Source organism: Elephantulus edwardii, unplaced genomic scaffold (assembly GCF_000299155.1).
Source record: "Elephantulus edwardii isolate Elephantulus edwardi_28Jun2011 unplaced genomic scaffold, EleEdw1.0 scaffold00044, whole genome shotgun sequence".
NCBI classification, from domain to species: Eukaryota; Metazoa; Chordata; class Mammalia; order Macroscelidea; family Macroscelididae; genus Elephantulus; species Elephantulus edwardii.
Genome location: NW_006399794.1, coordinates 11,985,574 through 12,005,663, shown reverse-complemented (window position 1 = coordinate 12,005,663; position 20,090 = coordinate 11,985,574). Strand labels below are relative to the sequence as shown.

General features: G+C 36.0%; 1 protein-coding gene across 1 annotated transcript; it reads right to left on the bottom strand.

The window, feature by feature from the left end:
* Positions 1 to 11,183: 11,183 nt before the first annotated feature.
* On the bottom strand, positions 11,184 to 12,137 carry LOC102864282 (olfactory receptor 51F1-like). Its single transcript, XM_006885523.1, has one exon. It carries the CDS (start codon positions 12,120 to 12,122, stop codon positions 11,184 to 11,186), a length of 939 nt encoding a protein of 312 aa, XP_006885585.1. The 5' UTR covers positions 12,123 to 12,137.
* Between the last annotated feature and the right edge of the window lie 7,953 nt (positions 12,138 to 20,090).

The window sequence follows — 20,090 nt, the reverse complement described above, 5'->3', positions numbered from 1 at the left end:
AAACGACTCGATGGCACATAACAACAACAAACAATGTGCACCTGATTCTGGCCATGGTCTTTTCAATCCTTGCTATGAGAAGTGGGCAATGAATAAGGATGACAGAAGAAGAATTTATTTCTTTGAACTGTGCTGTTGGAGTGTCTCATGGACTGCCAAGAGAACAAGCAGATGTGTCTTGGAGAAGGTGCATCCAGAGTGCTCCCTTAAGGGCAAGGATGGCAAAGCTTTATCTGACACATTTTGTATTTATTGCTATGTAAGGCTGTTTCTTGGGAAGGGACATCATTCTTGGAAGGGTGGAGAGACAGAGGAAGACCCTCAATCAGATGGATTGGCACAATGCAACAATGGGTTAGAAATTGTGAGGGTGGCACAGGATAGGACAGGGTTCAGATCTATTGCTCATAGGAACCCTAAGAGTCTTAACTCAGTGGCACCTAACAAAAACAGTGACTCCACAGGAGAAAGTTGAAGAATTTTCTCTTGTGTGATCTTTACACATTTTTAAGAAAAGAGCAAAGGGATAAGAAGAGTCAGTGTCTTCTTGACTGCTAGAGTGCTTAACATTTGGGTAGCAGATACACTATGCAAGGTGTATAATAATAATGTTTTTATTCCATCTTAAGTTTGTTAAGATATTTTTGCAAAGGATATATTAGAATGAGGAACGGTTAGATCAACTGTTGGACTGCAAATGTAGTGAGAAGAGATTGGGAACACGTAGAATAGCAGTAATGAGGAAATATATACATTTTGGCATTAAATAATCTACATTTGCATTGTTTGGTACTTATTTGAAAATGGACCTCTGATGGAGCTCAGGTGATAAAATCTGTGGTTCAGCTGCCCATCAAGAATAAGACCTCGCAGTTATGAAGATTCATAGTCTTGGAAACTCTCTGAGGCATATCTATTCTGTCTTGTAAAATTGTTTTGGTATGCAATCAACTCAAAGGCCAAGAGTTTGTTTTGGGTATTTCATTTCAATGGAGAGGATGTTGTTGTTAGCTACTGTCAAGCTGATGATGTTGTTGTTATGTGCTGTCAAGTTGCCTGCGACCCTATGTACAGCAGCTCTGAACCCTACCTTGTCCTTAGGCAGTCTCACTAATTTTGATACACTATCTCCCATTACCCCTGTCGTTGTATCAATCCATCTCATCCAGGGTTTTCCTCTCCTGTGCTGTCTCTCTACACTTCCAATCATAATGTACTTCTCTAAGGACTGATCTTTTCTGGCTGCATATCTAAAGTATATGAGATGAAGCTTCAAAATTCTAGCCTCCAAGTAGAAACTTGATTTCACCCTCTCCAAGGCAGACTTATTTGGTTTTTTGTTTGTTTTGCAATCCACAGTATATATGTTCAAGATTCTTCTCTCATACCACAATTTGAAGGCATCGATTCTTCTCATGTCAATACTTAGTCATTTCCCAATTCTCTGAACCATAACAAGTCATTGCAAAACCATGGCCTGGATTAGGCTCTCCTTGATCTCTACATTGACATTGTTCCATTTTAGTACTCTGGAGAGATTCCTGACAGCAGATTTTCTCTCATAGTGACCCTATAAACAACTGATCCACACCTTGGCTTATCTTGTACCAGCCTCACAATCTCCACAACACTCAAGTCCATTTTTACAGTCACTAGGTTAATCCATTTCACTGTCTAGCACCTCCTGGCATCAGTGTATCAATGGTACTAAAACAAGAACTACAAAATGCATTGAAGACGTTGGAAAAAAATTAAGACCCTTAAAAATGATGGAGTATTAATTGTGATGTTTCACCACATAGAAGGCCCATTATTCTACCTACCACAAATCCCTACTGTAATTTCATTCAAATTGCTCATTTAATATACTGTTATAGCCTTTGCTAAAACCAAATTGACCGAAGAGGATAAACTGGATGTTCTCATTCCATATTTACAAGAATAGATATTATATCATTATTACAACAGACCAAAAAGGAGTTAAAAAAGAGCAAAAGAAATTTAGATAGCACTTGATATTGACTACCTTGTTAGCATACAGAAGATATGTCTTTAAAATAAACACACTTAAGAACCTGCTCCACAAAAGGGAACTCTGGTGGCCTTATAGTAAGAAGTTGCTTTGCAATTCCAAGGGCATGAAGTTCAAATCCACCGCTGCTCCATAGGATGAGAATGCACAATCTCCTCCTCTGGCATTTACTGCCTCTAAAAACCCTCTGGAGGGTCAGCTATGAGTTGGTTCTGACTTGATGGCACACAACCACAGAAAAGAAGGTTTTAGATATTCAACAATCTGGAGAATCTGTGCCATTCGCTCAATGATAAAAGAAAATTAATTTCTTTTGTATTTTGTCACTAAGAAAGTTATAAGCCCTTAGTGAATGTCCTTGATTTTGGAGGTTGCATATTTCAGTTTTGAAAGTAATGCTTTAATATATTTTCATAGAAAATAACAGCATGAAAGAGAGCAAAACATTCAGGATGGTTTCAGAATTATTTATTTTGCTACATTGGCAGTAGGTAAACTAGGTCATCCTAGTGGTGAAGCAAGGCAAGAATGAAGGGAAATGTATTAGTGTGTTAAATCTCTAGCAGTAAACATGATCATCTTTTTAAAAGGAAGGGAATCTGAGCTAAGATAGAAAAATATTATGGTTTGGAGAAGTATTATGCTTATGATGGTGGATTAAGGGCCTAGATGAGTAAGTGTAGAGAACTGCAGATAATAATATATTGGAAAGGAACATGAGGATGAACTTGTTATAATGTAGACAAGGTGACATTTCAACTCATATCAGCATGTGTGGGAAAATGTCTATTATGTAGATGCATAAACTGGTTAGATAAGATGACTCATCAAATGGAGGAATTCTAGTAACCAGTAGAGTAAGACTTCAGTATCTTAATTTAATTATAAATTTGAGAATCAGATTGTTAATTTACACATCCAGGCACACATATACATATACACTTACACATAAATTGATGTAGAAATTTTGCAGTTTGGTTGGGATTGCATTGGGTCTACAATCAACTTGAGGAGAGTACTTTACCGTCCAGTCTGTTAATAATGGTTTATGGTTGCTAATGTTAGGTCTAGTTGGGTTGACTCTAATTCAAAAAAAGGGAGTCAATAAATTCTGTAGACAATGGAACAAACTTCTGCTCAATCTTTTGCCAATCTCAAAATCATTGGTATCTCAAGTCCATCATTGTGATGGTTGTGTCAGTCTGGAAACTATGCCAGCAGACACAAGCAGGACATTCAAGCTGTCACTCAGAGTGGACAGGTTTCTATAGCTGTCAGAATTAGTCTGATCTACTTAAAAAAAAAAGATGGGGTTGGGAGGTAAGGGAAATTGAAAGAATCTGTTCTCTAATACAATGTATTCAAATTTTGTTAAGTAAAGTAATATAAAAAAATCCACTGGAGATTAAAAAAAAAAGCCATTGACTGTCCTTCATAACAACAGTATGTTTATCTCTCTATTAATTTAAGGATTTTTTTTTAGCTTCTCTTAATGATGTTTTAGAGCTTTCTGAGCCATTTGCTTACTTGTTATCTTTCAGCTCATTCCTATTCTGTTCTTATTTTGTTAAACATCCTTTATCTATAATGGATGTTGGATTTTGTCAATTTTTTTTATTGCTAGAGTATTTTTCTTTATTTCAATTATGGGTTGGATTGTGCCATTCAATTCTATTTCTTACCTACTCTTACATGTAAAGATTCTCACCACTGGACCATTGGCAGCATCAGGATGGACGGTGAAGGGATTGAGATTGTTAACTTTAGTGAGCTTGGTGCCATAGTCAGTACTCTCAGCACCAGTAGCCAGGAAATTAAAAGACGTATTACCATGGGAAAGTCTGAAGAGCAATGGAGTCACTCTGAAGACTAAGGTGCATCTGATACAGGCCATGGTCTTTGCAATCACTTGTTATACATCAGAGTTGGACAATGACTAGGAAGGATAGAACTAGAATGGATGCGTTTGAGCTTTTATGCTGGAAAAGAGTATTGAGTGTATCATGGATTGCTAAGAAAATAAACAAAACTGGGTGGTTCCTTGGAGGCAAGGATTCTGGGGCTTTGTCTGACATACTTAGGACATATTATAAGGAAGAACCGGTCCTTGGAGAGGGACATCATGCTTGGGAGGGTGGAGGAACAGCAAAGGAGGGGATGACCCTCTATGAAGTGGATTGATTCAGTGACTGGGGTGATCAGGATGTGTGTGTTGGAGGCAGTGAGATTGGCACAGGATAGAGCAGGTTTAGGGCTGTTGTACATAGAGTCACTATGAGTCGCAAGTGACTTGATGGCACATAACAACAACAACAACTCTTGCACATGTGATGTAAATATCACTTCACAAAGATTCTTCTCTTTTCATATTATGTTGGTAATAGTTTGTTGAATATTTTTACTATGTTCCGAGTTATATTGGTCCAAGATATTTTTTTAAGTTATAGCTTTGCCTAAATGAGTTTTTAAAAATAAGAATTATGCTTGTTTTATAGAATACACTGGTGTAATTGCCTGAGTCAGGAGTTTTATTGATTGGATTTTTTTAAAAACGATGTGTTTAAGTTCTTTTGTTCTGTTTCTATTATATGCTGTCAAGGCAAGTATGACCCTATGAGCAAGGGCTCTGAACTAATTCCTGTCTTGTCCATTGCCATTCTCATCATGCCTGCCATATTTGAGCCTATTGCTTCAATCACTGTATCAATCAAACTCACTGAAAGTCTTCCTCTCTTTTGTAATTCTACACCTTTCCAAGAATAATGTCTCTTTCTATGAAATAGCCCTTCCTAAAAACATGTGCATGATCTTTGAAATTCCTTGCTATGCATCAGAGAGCTTAACAATGAATAAAGATGACAGAAGAAGAATTGATGCCTGTGAGTTTTGGTGCTGAAGTACAGTATTGAAAACATACCATGGATTGCCAGGAGAACAAACAGGTTTATCTTGCAGAAGGTAAAACTAAGTTGCTCTCTGGAGAATTTCCATCTCACATATTTTGGATGTGTTTTCAGGAGGGGTTACTTCTTGGAGAAGTACACCATGCTTGGAAGGGTGGAGGGACAGCACAGGAGAGGAAGACCCTGGATGAGATGGAGTGACACAGTGGCTAGCATAAGAGGAGGAGCAGGTGTGATGGAGACAGTGAGATTGACTCAGAATAGAAGAGGGTTCAGAACTATTGTGTGTAGGGTTGTGATGACTTGCAGTTGACTTGACAGCACATGACAACGACAACATGCACAAAGTATGTGAGAAGAAGCTTCATTATCCTTGCTTCTAAGGAGCACTCTGGCTGCTCCTTCTCCAAGACATATCTGTTTATTCTTTTCGCAGACCATGGAATATTCAGTACTCTTCTCAAATATCACAACACAAGGACGTCAATCCTTTTGCCATCTTTATTCATTGCTCAGCTCTCAGCAACATAGGAATTATTTGTAAACCTGAATCAAGTCTGAATCAGGCACACCTTAGTCCTCAAACTAACACCATTGATGATGATCGACACGACCATGTGATTCAAACATCCTTGGCTTGATTAAAGTATATATTAATCTTTAAGCTGGCATTATTGTTCCATAGTAGTAAGGTGGAGAGTTTCTTGACAGCTGACTTTATACAGCACCACAACTGAATTGTTACTGGCCAATAGAAGAAACAAGCAAACAAACAAAATCTTTAAACAAGTTATAACAAAAATACAATGTACTGAAAACTTAGGGGCACAGCAAAAGCAGTGCTCAGAGAGTAATTAATAGCAATAAAGGTGCAAATAAAATAGAAGAAGTAACCATTATCACCATCTTAAATTGGCATCTCCAACAATTAGAAAGAAAGCATCAAACAAAAATTTACATTCTTTACAAGAAAGAAAAGAATAAATATTAAAACAGAAACATATGAAATATAAAACAATAGACTTTCGGAGGTGTTGACTGTGGATCCAACTAAGATGAAATTATTGATAATTTCTATCTTTTTTCATCTGTTATAATGTTGCTGCCACCCCCTGGTGAGAATGTTTGTCTTCATGATGCTGAGATGTAGTCCATATTGAGGGCTGTAGTCTTTGATCTTCTATGTCAAGTGTTTGAAATCTTCTTTACTTTCAACAACCAAGGTTATTTGAAAATACAAGCTGTTGGTGAATCTTCCTCTAATCCTGATGCTACATTTTTCTTTATAGAGTCTAGTTCCTGGAATTATTTCATCAGCATACAGATTGAATAGGTATGGGAATAGGAGTCATCTCTGATGCACTCCTTTCTTAACTTTAAACCATGTTCCCTTGCTCTTGTTTGAACAACAGTGTCTTGGTGTATGCATAGTTCTCATATGAACATATGTAAGTATTTTGGGACTTGCATTCTTTTTAAAGTTAACTTTAGATGTTTTATTATCCACACAGTCAAATGCCTTTGCACAGTCAAAAACAAAACAAAAACAAAAACCAATGAAACAACACAACACAAATACAAATTCGTCTGGTATTCTTTTTTTCCTGCTAATATCTATCTGACATCAGCAGTGGTGCTATGACCTCTTCTAAATCCAGTTTGAGCTTCTGGAATTTTTCTGTCAGTGTATTGTTCTAATTTTTTTAGATGATCTTCAGCAATATTTTGCTTGCATGTCATATTAATGATACTGTTTGATAATATTCCCCAGTTCTTGACAAACAGTCAAAATTTCAAATGTCATGTTTAATGGGAAAATCAGCTGTCAAAAACCTCTCCACAGTACTTAAGAACAATGATGTCAGTTTAAAGATTAAGGTGCACTTGCTTCAGGCTTTGGTATTTTTAATTAGATGTAATGAACCTGAGAGCTAAACAGTGAATAAAGATGACCAAAGAAGAATTGTGTCTTTGTGTTGTGATAGTGGAGAAAAATATCGAGTAATCATGGACAGCCAAAAGAACAAACATATATGTCTTGGAGAAAATTAGGCCAGAGTTCTCCTTGGATGCAAGAATGGTGAAACTTCATCTCACATAGTTTAGGTATAGTGTCAGCAGTAGCTATTACTTGACAAGGGACATCATGATTTGAAAGGTGGAAGGTCAGAGAAAGATAAGACCTTCCATGAGATGAACTGACACAAGAAAGCAGCGGTGGGCTTGAGTGTGTTAGGGATGACACAGAATAAGACGGGGTTCAGATCTATTATCCATAGGGTTACTAAGAGTCATACTTGATTCAATGGAACATAACAACATTTTGTCATTGCCTATTTAATTATTATTATTTGCATCTTCTCCTTCTTTTACTTTTATATTTGCCAGTGGTGGTTCTATTTTATTAGTCCTTTATAAAAACTACTACTTGTCTTTTTCATATTTTCTATTTTTTCCTTTTTCATATATTTCTGTTTTAACATTTATTCTTTTCTTTCTACTAAGGAATGAAAATGTTTGATACTCTTTTTTCTAATTGTTGGAGATGCTATATTAAGATTGTGACAATGGTTACTTTAATATGGGCCTTTATTGCTAGTAATTACTATCTGAGCACTGCTTTTGCTTTGCCCCAAAGTTCTTAATACATTGTATTTTCATTATAACTTGTTTAAAGAATTTTTTTTGTTTTTTTCTTCTATTGACCAATAACAGCTGAGTTGGGGTGTTAGAAAACAGCATTGAACATCCCATAGACTTCCAAAAGAACAAATAAATATGTCTTAGATAGGGTGCTGCCAGAGTGCTCTTTGGAAGCAAGGATGATGAGGCTTTACTTCACCCAGTTCTGGCATGTTTCTAGAATGGGCTATTCCTTGGAGAAGGACATGATGCATGGAAGGTTGGAAGGTAGGCAAAGGAAAGGAAGACCCTCAACCAGGTCGATTTACACAATGACTGCTGCAATGGGCTCCAGTGTGTCAGGAAGTGTAAAAATGGCACAGGATAATATGGGGTTCAGACCCACTGTTCATAGGATCACTATTAGTTGTACTTGCCTAGACAGCACCTAATAACCCAACATTGACTAATAGTTTTAAATCATGGTATTATTATTATTTTCAAGTATTTGTTTTCCATCTTATTTTTCCTGCTCTTGATTTTTAATTTTTACCATTCGCTTTTATGAAGATGTTTTGTTGTATTTCTATATTTTTAAATTTATTAAAGATTACTTTCTGACTGAAGATATGTTTTATTTTTTATAATGTTCTATATGCACTGGGCAAAAAATTAGAGATTGTTCGAAATGTACTGGGAAAAATGTATAATATGACTTTAATGAGTAAAGTGTATTATATATCTCTGGTTGATTTTTCCTTAAAGGTTCACTATATCCCAGTCATTATTTCCAAGCCTTCATTTCCTTGGTCCATCTATTCTGAACTTCAGTGTGTGTGTGTATATATATAAATAAATGAATCTACCATTCTCAGAACCATTCTCAGTCTCTTTCAAAGAAACTTAGGAGAGGTTTGATGGAAGGTGTTCTTGAATTTCAACATCTCGCTTTTTCAAGGTGGTTTTGGTTTTCTCTTTTGGAAAATTGTTTTGTTTTTTTAATGCTTGAATCCTTGACCCAAGTTGTACTGTCTGAAAATTCCCCCCCCCCCAACCACATTTCCTTTCTAACAACTCCTTTCATCAACAGCAGCAACACATGTAATATCAATGCTCATTGAGCATCTACTATATTGTAGAACACTTTTTGGCTTTTTATGAATTTTTTATGCTTAAATGCTAAATATCTAGTAGGGAAGTCATCAGCATGTCTTCTGCTATTAATATGAACATTCTTATTTTGTTTCATAGGCCATTTATGTCATGTATTAGAGTATTTGGTGGGTTTTAACCAAAGAAAAACACACTCTTTCAGATAAAAGTGTAACACTCTGGGCAATATCACTAGAGCTTTACATGGTAAGACAAGCAGGCATTAAATTATATACCTCTATTATAAAGCATCATCCCACTTGAGACATTATGAGTTTTCCAATGTTGCAATTTAACATAGTAGATTTTATTTTCTTTTAAAATAGTTTATGTTCTTTGAATGAAAATGGATGTATGTTACTAACCTTAAAATTTCTTCTATTTCATGTGAGATCAATTATAGTCAATAACCTGCTCAAAAACCCAATATCTAGAAGAGAAAAGAAAGCTATTTCTGAGTTTATATTTGAAGTGGTATAAAAATTTGGGGGACCATTGTTGATGAGTCTTCATCTAATCCTGATGCCATACTTCATCAAGTTCAACTCTTCAAGTGATTTTCTCAGCACACAGATTGAATAGATACGGAGACAGAATACAATACTGACCCTGACATGGGTTTTGAGATGCCAATGATTGACAACATGGAAGTAACAAAATTACATCATGTAATTAATTTTACTGGGCAAATCTGCTAACAAAGATCTTTGTAAGGTGTTAAAGAGAAAAGATGGAAAGTTGAAGAAGAAGGTGTGCCTGTCCCAGGCCATGGCATTTTAGTTGCTTCATATGTATGTGAAAGTCTGATAAAGAAGACCAGAGAAGAATTGATGCTTTGGAATTATGATTTTTTTTTAAAAAAGATATACCGTGGTATAGCAAAAGAACAAAGAAATATGTTTTGTAAGAATTACAACCAAAGTACTCCTTAGAAGCAAGGATGGTGAGATTTTGTCTCACATACTTTGGGCATGCATCAGGAGAGTCCTGTAACTGGAGAACACAATACTTAGAAAAGTAGAAAGTAAGGAAAAGAGAGGGAGAACCTTAATGAAATGGGTTGACACAGAAACTGCAACAATGAACTTAAGTCTAGTAGAAGTATAGGATTGGAAAGTGTTTTTGTTGCTACTGTATATAGAGTTGGTGTAAATTGAAGCCACTTCAGCTACTCCTAATAGCAAGAAAAATGAGACAGAGAATTTTGACTACAATTCTGAAACCTTGATTTTTAAAATAAGATTTTATTTATTTACTTTTTGTAGTTGAGAATATACACCACATAACACACCACTTCAATAGTTCCTTCATTTACCGTTTAGTGACATTCATTACATCTTTGAGCTGTGTAACAGTTTTTAAATTTGTGAGTTTTTCCTTTTAAATAACAAAATTCGCTGCCCCTGTGGTAGCCTAGTGTCAAGAAACCATGCTACAATTCTGAAGGCAGCAGTACAAGGCCACCTGCTGCTCTGCAGGAGAAAGATGGGTAATCTCCTCCCCTGTAATTAACGGTCTGTGAAAACTCACTGAAGTATCAGTTATGAGTCACTTCCAACTCTATGATACATAATAAAAATATTCTTGCAGGGAGCTATGGTGGCCTAGTGGTAAGAAGCTATGCTGCAATCCCAAAGATGCTTAATTAGAATCTGCTAATTGCTCTGTGAGTGAAGGATGGGCAATCTCTTCCTCTGCAGTTAACTGCCTCTGAAATCCACTGGAGGGACAACTATGGGTTAGTTCCAACTCAACAGTACACAACAACATTCTTCCACACTTTTTTAAGTTTCTATTGTCCACTTTTTTCTTGTATATGTAGTTCTTTAAAGAGCTTAATACTCAAGGCAGTTGCCGTTTTGTTTTTACTTTGTTTGTGAAATTATTGTTAGTTTTCAAGAAACTACAGAGATACTTACTTTTACAGGATCATACAGCCTCTGTGTCTCTAGGAAGTCTGGAGTCTAGGAGAATTTGATATTCTATTCTGCATTTTATCTTTTTGATTGAGATTCTTCTATAGGAAGAAGAAATACTATGTTTTTGAGTTTTACCTGTCTTGCTAGTTTAAAGACTTCATTCATTTTTATCTAGTTAGCAGTTGTAGAGACATGGGGTGTTTCTTAATTTTACCTACTACTGTAAAGAAGGAAGCTCTGGTGGTTTAGTAGCAAGAAGCAGTGCTGCAATCATGAAGGCATGAGGCTGAGGCCACTAGCTACTCCACAGGAGAAGAGTGGGCAATCTCCTCCTCTGAAAACTTGCAGGAGGTTCAGCTATGGGTTGACTCTGATTCTATGGTACACAACAATTACAGAATAAGTAATAATGGAGTTGCAATGAAGATTCAAAAAATCACTTTGCAAAACAGTTTTTGAGGAAATATCCAGAAGGAAATGGCTGAGTCAACCATTTCACTGAAATTTTCATGTCAGTCAGTCATCTTTATAATTAATAGATAATTTCAATACTGTTCATTTTGTCAGCAACAGATTACATATTGCCTTGCGTATTTGTTTGGTTTTGACACTGTAAATGATGGGGTTGAGCACTGGCGGTAGAAGCAGGTATGTATTGGCCATCATCGAATGGACCACTCTGGGAGCTGAATGACCGTAGCGATGCACCAAGGACAGGCTCACCATGGGGATATAGAAGATGGCAACTGCCCCAATGTGGGAAACACAGGTGCTAAAGGCCTTGTGCCTCTCTTCAGGAGATGCTATATTTAAGACAGAGTGAATAATAACAATGTAAGACAGGACAATGCATGGTGTATCTATCCCTGTGGTCAGGATGAGACCAATTAATCCACAGATACTATTGGCCCGAGTATCTGAACATGCTAATTTAATCACATCTGGGTGGTAACAGTAGGAGTGGGAAAGTCTAGTAGTTCTGCAGAAAGAGAGACGCTTAAGGAGCAGGAGTAGTGGTACTATAATCACTACAGTACGTATAGTCATCAAGAGACCCATCTGAGTAATTCTATAATTAGTGAGGATTGTGGAGTACCTTAGAGGGTTACAAATTGCCACATAACGGTCGAAGGACATAGCCACAAGCACTCCAGTTTCCATAATAGTGAATCCATGAAGAAAAAACATCTGGATGATGCAGCTATCCAAACTGATATTGGTTACATCAAACCAGAGGACACTTAGTGTTGTTGACATTGTAGAAATAGTCAAGCCCAAGTCAGTAGCTGACAGCATGGAGAGGAAATAGTACATGGGTTCATGAAGATTTTTCTGGGTAATGACAATAATTAGAATCATGCTGTTCCCAAAGAGAGCAAAGATATAGAGACAACAGAATGGAATGGAGATCCAGGAATGGAAAGATTCTAGGCCAGGAAAACCTGTCAGCAAGAAGATGGGGTATTTACATGTCAGGTTGCTTAGAATCTCCATGTTTTCCTGAAGTTGTAGCAATCCTATAGAAATCATAAATTAATTTACTGTTAAAAATATCTGCACACACAAAAATGGGACTTTCAGGAGGATAACACTACACTCATGTTTATTACTAGAGGAGTAAAGTATTTATCTATATAAAAACTATAATTATTGACAGGAATTGAATATAGTCATGAATATATGATGCATACATATATAACATATATATAGTATAAAAAGAAATGTTAAAGTTATGTATTAGATTCATAACATACACATACAAATGCCCCCACCCATTTTACATTCAGCCTTGATAATTGTTAGATAAAATATAATTTTTCTGTTTATGGATTAAATTATTAAATATTAGTAGATTGCTGACATAACAGGGGGGAAAAGTCTTTTCCTTTGAGATAATTGCAATTCACAAGTAGTTGTAAGAAATAGTACATAAAATATTTCCTCTACCCTTAAATCTACCCTATATATTATAATAACATAATAATATAATAATATGTAGTATATAATATATAATGCATGTTATATATTTCTTATATTCACACACAAACTATTTTCTTTTGGTATGGAGAATCACATAAGGTCATAGAATGAAGTAAATTTGCATAAATACTTTACATTATTTAAAAAAATTCTTAAAAAGTAACATATATAATAATAGTATTGATAGTTGCTTTTAGAGCTAAAATTTTGTAATCAAGCATTTTAAAACACTGGATGGCAGATTTTGAAGTTGATTTCCTGAAATTAAATAGCCTGTAAAAGATTATTATGAGCTATGACATATTTTTCTTGTTCCTCTTTAATCTACAAATCCCTATTTTCAGTTCAATCTGCAGAAAAATGGTTAAAATTTTTAAAGTATATGCTGACTAGGAAAGAGCAGGCATAGATCTCTGAGATAGGTTGGACTCTTAATATCACTTTGCTTCTTGATCTGAACATTTGTGAGTAGGTAACAATCAAAGAATAAGTTATACACAAAGACTAAGGTAGACACAGTACACATCTTTCCACCCCTTCTTACCAGTATCATGAAGAGAAAAGAGTCTTCTTAGCCTTTACCAGCAGAGAAAGAACAGACTGCAGTTCTGGAGCCATAGACTTTATAGGGGGGGGCAGTACTAAGCTGTGGGGCTATGAGCAGAAAAGACCAAATCCCTTCACTCTTAATTTTTAAACATGGGATGCTAATGTATAATCTCAGGAGGGCTTATGTTCCTAACTCAAATGACTAATGATCCGAAGGGAAATGAAATGCAAAGGAAAGAGCCAAATAATAAAGATAAATTGGAAGTGAGGACATAGTTCTAGCCCCTGGAGGATAAAGAAGTAGTCATATGTAGTCAAAAAAATAGTCATATGTAGTAAGAGGTAGTCATATGTAGGCAATTTCAAGGTTCATTTTCCTTCTCTAGCACATTGACTCATAAAAAGGATAAGAAATCTTATGTATATTGAATATTGAATATGTATTGAAACAGATGAGGATGAGACAGAAAGCTCTTTAAAAGGTATATATGATTAGGTATTATTGTCATGGCATGAGTCCAGAAGGAAGTCTAGATAGTGGAGTGGACTTGGCAGGGAGGGATTGTATAACAATGAAATAATTTTCTTTTACTTTTCAAAGAGAAGAATGAACAGGAGGGAAGAGGTGGGCGGGGAGAAAAGTGCAACAATGAATGAATGGAAATCCAAAATCTCTGTAAATTTTCATTAAAATTAATAATGATAAAAGGGTAAGAAATCTATACACAAATATATCTATAGCCAGCTACTCACTCACCAGTTTTTCTCAAGTGGTTGACCATTTCTTGATATGTTAATTGAACTGTACTTTGTTAGTGGCCAGAATCATGGTGGACGGTTAATGTCATCTCATATAATACGTGTTCTTGTTTCCTTACTTTCTATTTTCATGTGGCAATAAGCTCAAGGGTGCAGATTCTTGGATGACCTTGGTCACTATTGTTAATGAGGGCAATTGGTTAATGAGTGCAAACTATTACTTTCAGCACATTTCTAGTAAGAGGAGACTCATACACACAAATTATTTTCTGTTTTGTAGTTTTCAGTTCAATAGTCTTCACTATTATATCAATAGTAGCCTTATGATATTCTATATATAATCAATTTCTCATTTAACTATTTATCTTTGCTTCCTATTTCACTATTCTTTCTGTTTCCTTTTGTAAGAAATCTTAGTACCAATGTTTGTGAGTGATCTAAGCAATAGGACTCCACCTCCTGACACTCCTACGTTGTTGTGCCATTGAACCAATGCTGATTCACAGGAACCATATTTACAATGAAATGAAACTCTGCTTCCTCCTTTGTCATGCTCACATTCTGAACTCTGCTCACACCCTTTGTAGCAATCATCGTGTTAGTCAAGAAGAAGTTGAGGGATTTCTTCTCTTTTTTCCCTAACCTATGGGGTATCTGATACTTCAACAGCAATTATAAGGAACTCTTTTTTCAAAACATACATGAAAAGAGACTCTGAAACTTACACTAAAATGTAGACAGGCAACAACAAATGTAAGAAATGCTGGAGTCAGAGAAACAAACATATTGCAAAGGGAAATTTGAGAAGATAAAACCATGTATTATAATGACATGTGCAAAAAAGGCAGAGTTGGAGTTTGAATATCAAAAGCTAAGCATTTCTTAAGTGGAAAGAACTGAAGAACAAACTCAAGCATTTTGTTGTGATAATGAAGGATTCTATGGGCAAAATCATGAATGATGCAAGAAGCTTAAAAAGAAGATGGAACAAAACAACTATGAGATATCATTTCACTCCAGTCAGAATAGCAAAATTTAACAGAACAGCAAGCAACAAATGCTGGCGAGGTTGTGGAGAAACTGGAACCCTTATTCACTGTTGGTGGAAGTGTACAATGGTGCAGCCACTGTGGAAGGCAGAGTGGCGCTTTCTCAAAAAGTTGTAAATAGAGATATTACTTGACTCAGCAATTCCACTATGGGGAATAACCCCAAAGAGACCACAACTGTCCCCCAGCAGATATATGCACACCCATGTTTATCACAGCTTTGTTCACAATAGCAAGGAGTTAGAAACAACCTAAGTGCCCATCAACAAACGAATGGATAGAGAAGCTGTGGTATATTCACACAATGGAATACTATGCTGCATTGAAAAACAAGGAACTCATGCAATATTATTCAAAATGGGTGATCCTGGAGGACATTATGCTGAGTGAAGTATCTCAGTCACAAAAGGACAAATACTGCATGATGCCACTGTTGTAAAACAGGACTGACTTCAGGGTTGCAGGGAGACTGAGAAAGATGGGTTTAATAATGTATACAGCATTGAAAAAGATGAGGGAGAAAACTGTTTAAAAGGGATATGTGATTAGGTATTTTTGTCATGATGGGAGCCCAGAATGAAGGCTGCACAGTGGAGTGGACCTGGGTGGAGGGATTGTAAGACAATGAAAGAATTGTTCTTTTACTTTTCCAAGAGGGTAGTGTACTGGGGTGGGGGGAGGGTTGGGAAGGGAGAAAAGTGCAACAATGAATGAATGGAAATCCAAAGTCTCTGTAAATTTTCATTGAAATTAATAATAAATTTTAAAAAATAGCACAAAAAACAACAACAACAAAAAAGATGGAAGACATAAGTCCCTGTAAAAAAACAACAACAATAAAAACCCAAACAGTATTAAGTCGACACTGAACCATTTTAGCAAGCAGTATATTATCAAGAACCAATGGCAATGATGGAAGAAGTTCAAACTCTACTGAAGACATTGGCATAAAATAAGGCTTCAGGAACTTAAAGAATATCATCTGAAGAGTTTCAACAAAGAGTTGAAGCCCTGAATGTGTTGCCTAGCCTATGCCTAGAAATTTGAAAGCCAATTTCCCAGCCAACTCACTGGAAGAGGTGCAATTTGTCCTCGTTTTTTTTTAAAAGGTAATAAAACAGGGTGTAGAAATTATTCAGTGATATAATTAATATTAGATGCAACAAAAAATCTTGCTGAATATAATTTTAAAACTGCTAAAACTACTGGGAATCTAAGCTGGATTCAGAAGAGACTGTGAAAGAAAAAAATATCATTGCTGATGGCAGAAGGATCTTGATTCAAAATAGAAAATAACAAACATATTTAGTTGTATTTTATTGATTATTTAAATGCATTTGACTTTGTGAGTCATACAAAATTATGGATAGTATTGTGTTCAATTTTGTAGTTATACTTGAATGGATTAATACAGTTTGGTACTAAAGTGATGTGATTTTAATCATGCCTCTATTTTTCTTATGTTTTACCTAACAAATTATTTCTAGTGTGTCTGTGAGCCAGAAAACAAAGATTTATTTCTATTGTTGTGATTTACTCCCCTAACGTATTGGATAGTTGTTAAATACCATCAAGTCAGAACCAACTCAGTCTTGACCCGCTAGCACATTTTTATAGGCTATAATTGCATGGAAGGAGACTGTCCACCATTCTCTCATGAGATACCTTTTGAATTCAAACCACTTGCCATTGAGTTGCCAGCAAAACTCCTTAACATTAAGCCACCCATAGTTCCCATTTCTGTGGTGTCAGAAATCTTGAAAATTGGCTTTTCCAGTCATTGCATTAGACCCCAGTGGGAGTTTGGTCTCCAGCTTCTTCAACTACTAACACATGGTCTTAAAAATCAATAGCTGTGGGACCAATGTAAGAGAGCTCTTTTGTGAGAAACTGTGAGGGATGGTGGTGGATAGAGGAAGAAGAGACTGTGGCATTGCTGTGGCAAATTTTACTCATAGTAATATTGGAGATGGAGCTAGAGTTAAAGATTTTGCTTGCTTTACCACTGAAGAAAATGTGAACTTGTAACTGCTGAGATAAAGTTTGCTGGATTATTAAGGAAAACAGAGGTACATTTATGTTGCTGAACTGAATTTAGGCTTTCACTAATTGAGGATTTGTACCTTGTTAATCTGGCATAGTAATGATGGGAAAAAACCCGGACTTTGTGTGATATTCTTTGCCTAATTCGCTCCCCAATCACTTTCCGTAATAAACCCCATAGCTGTGAATAAAATTGGTGAGTTAAGTTTCAACAGACATTGGATTCAAAGATTGGTAGAAATAGGTGCAAGAACATGTGAGATGGTATGTCTGACCATGTAGTTGTTGTTGTTAAGTGCTGTTGAGTCGTAAACAACTCACAGTGACCTTATGAACAAAAGACCTGAAAACTTGTATAACTTTCATCGTTTCTCCAAGTTCATAGAGTTTCTGGAAGCAAGCTATTTTGGAAGTGGATGCCACTCCTGCTTCCAAGCTTGTTTTAGTCGGGAAGCTCCACCAAACACTGTCCACCATGGGTAAGTAACCATTATCACATTTGACACATCAGTGTCACAGTGTTTAGCATCATAGCAACCACAAGTTACCTCTGTACAGCAAATTGACAGACCAGTGCTATGCCACCTAGAAGAATGTTTGACCAAAAACAATTAAAAACAGGCCAGATGGCCACGAATTAAAATCCCCCTCCTTTGGCTTGGTAGCATCGCTTTCTATCCAGTAGGCCAACAGAGCTCTTTGTTGTTGTTATTATTGTTAAGTGTCTATTTAAAAAGGCCGGTAAATAATGTACCAGAGTCTCACCAGAACCAGAAATCAAAACCTCTATAGAGTCAGACAGCTTCAGAATATTTCCCACCTGGATCCCTTACTGGTGAATAAATGCCTTTTTTAATAGGAGGCCAAATTCAATCAATTACAGCCAATGGTCAGTAAACAATTCCCCAGAGTCTCCCCAAAACCATGTAGTACCAAAAGAAAATCTGTGTTTTATTGACTGTGAATCACAATAAATTGAGGCTAACCATGAGAGGAATGGGAATCTCAAAACACTTGATTGTATTGATGTGATACCTATAACTGCACCAGGAAGCAGTTGTCAGAACAGAGCAAGGAAACACTGCATGGTTCAAAAATCAGGAAAGGTGTATACCAGGGATGCATTTTATCTCAAGACACATGCAGAACAGATCATCTGGGAGGCTGGGATTTATGGAGAGAAATGTGGCGTCAGGCTTTGAGGAAGACTCCACAATCTGCAATCTTGGCACCAGAAGTCAGGAAATCAAAAGATGAATTGCACTGGGAAAACATGCTGTCAGGGACCTCTCCAGAATACTGAAAATCAATGGTGTCAGTCTAGAGACTATGTAGTGCCTGATTAAAATACCTAAGTAAATAATACATTATTTTTGTCTTTGTGGCTGGATTCTTAATTGTGTTTGTGAAATTTACCCAGGCTTTTCATGACAGTTATTTAATTATTTAATCCTTGGAATTCTCTAAATACACATACAATTGGGAAGTTTCTGTCAGTCACTTTTGCTGTTCACACTTTGACTCTAAATGATTATGATGCTATAAATAAATATGGCACATGTCTTTTGCTACATCAATGTAGATTATTTTTTGGGATATATTCTAGAAATAAAGTTGCTGTGCAAAATGTTATTCTGATACTTAGCTTTATTTTGTTATTCTTTCATGCTGTTGAGTCAACTCCTTTCATGGTGGCTCCTTTTGACAACAGAATGAAACCCTGTTTGATCCTGTAGCATCCTATTAATCTCCATTGTGGTTAAAGCAACTTTATGAGTGACCGTTAAACCGTTTTTGAAAGAGCTTAGACAAGCTTATACTTTGGGTAGGAGCCAAAGAGTGGTTTTGTTGAACTTATTTTTATCAATATGTTCATGTTTTGACAAAGGTTATTTTAAGTTCAGAAGTTTGAAGTTTGAAAAAGTAAAGATAGGACATTTGCCTCAACACCAGAAACAGAGTAGTTCCTTTATATATTCAATGAAATGAATGAACATAAGTGTCACTGTGTATGTTTTTTTTTAGTTTTTCCTGATTTCATTCCCTAAATTAAAGATAATTTTTCTAGAACTTGCAAAAAGAAAGCAAAATTCTACATATATCACAATTTAAATACTTATTATTAAAGAATTCTAGAAATATGTTTACTTGGAGTTCACTGGGTATATAAAAGAATAAGTCAATGCTGTTTGAAGATATGGGCAAAAAGGAAAGCCTCAGAAATAGCAATAATACCAATTGACATATTTCAACTAACAAATGTAGCCTGAGATGTGCTCACCAGTTTATGCTAGGAAATTTGGAGGACAGCTTCCTGGCAGACTGAGAAGAGAAATTCATGTTTATTCCAACTCACAAGAAAGGCAATCCAAAAGAAGACACAGTAGCAAAGGATTTCCTGGAGGCAGAAAGCCTGATGGATCTTTCTGCTACTGATTTTAAAAGAACAATGATTGAATATTTTCAATGGATAAAAAAGAATCTGGATGAAATACAGAATAGTGCTAGCAAAGATAAGGAGGAGCTTAAAAAAAACAATCCAAAACAACAGAGAGAAAACAAATGAAGCATTAGAGGCATTGGGAAAACAAGAAACTGTGATCTAGAATTTGCAATCTATGTTTTCTGTTGCTGTCAACATGGTGGAGGGACATATGAATAGAGGTGAAGAGATGGAAAACAGATCAGTGAAATAGAAGATAGAATTGTCACCACAGATCTGACCAAGAAAAAAGCAGAATCCAAAAAGAAGGAAACAAAAGAAAGCTTGAGAATAATGTGGGATACCATTAAAAGAAATAACATCCACATCATAGGAATCCCAGAACGGGAAGAAGCAAGTAAAGGCACTGAAAAAAGTTGTGGAAGAATTACTAGAGGAAAACTTTCTGGGCATAATGAAGAACAACAGAATATATATCCAACAAGCTGAGCAAACACCATATAGAATAGACCCTAAAAGAAAAACACCAAGGCACATCATTGTCAAACTTGCTAGGACTAAAGACAAGGAGAGAATACTAAAAGCAACGAGAGAGAAACAAAGAGTGACCTATAAGGGAGAACAGATAAGATTAACTGC

Coding starts and splice junctions, on each gene's coding strand:
- LOC102864282 (XM_006885523.1), bottom strand. CDS start 12,122: ATGGAGATTCTAAGCAACCTGACATGTAAATACCCCATCTTCTTGCTG.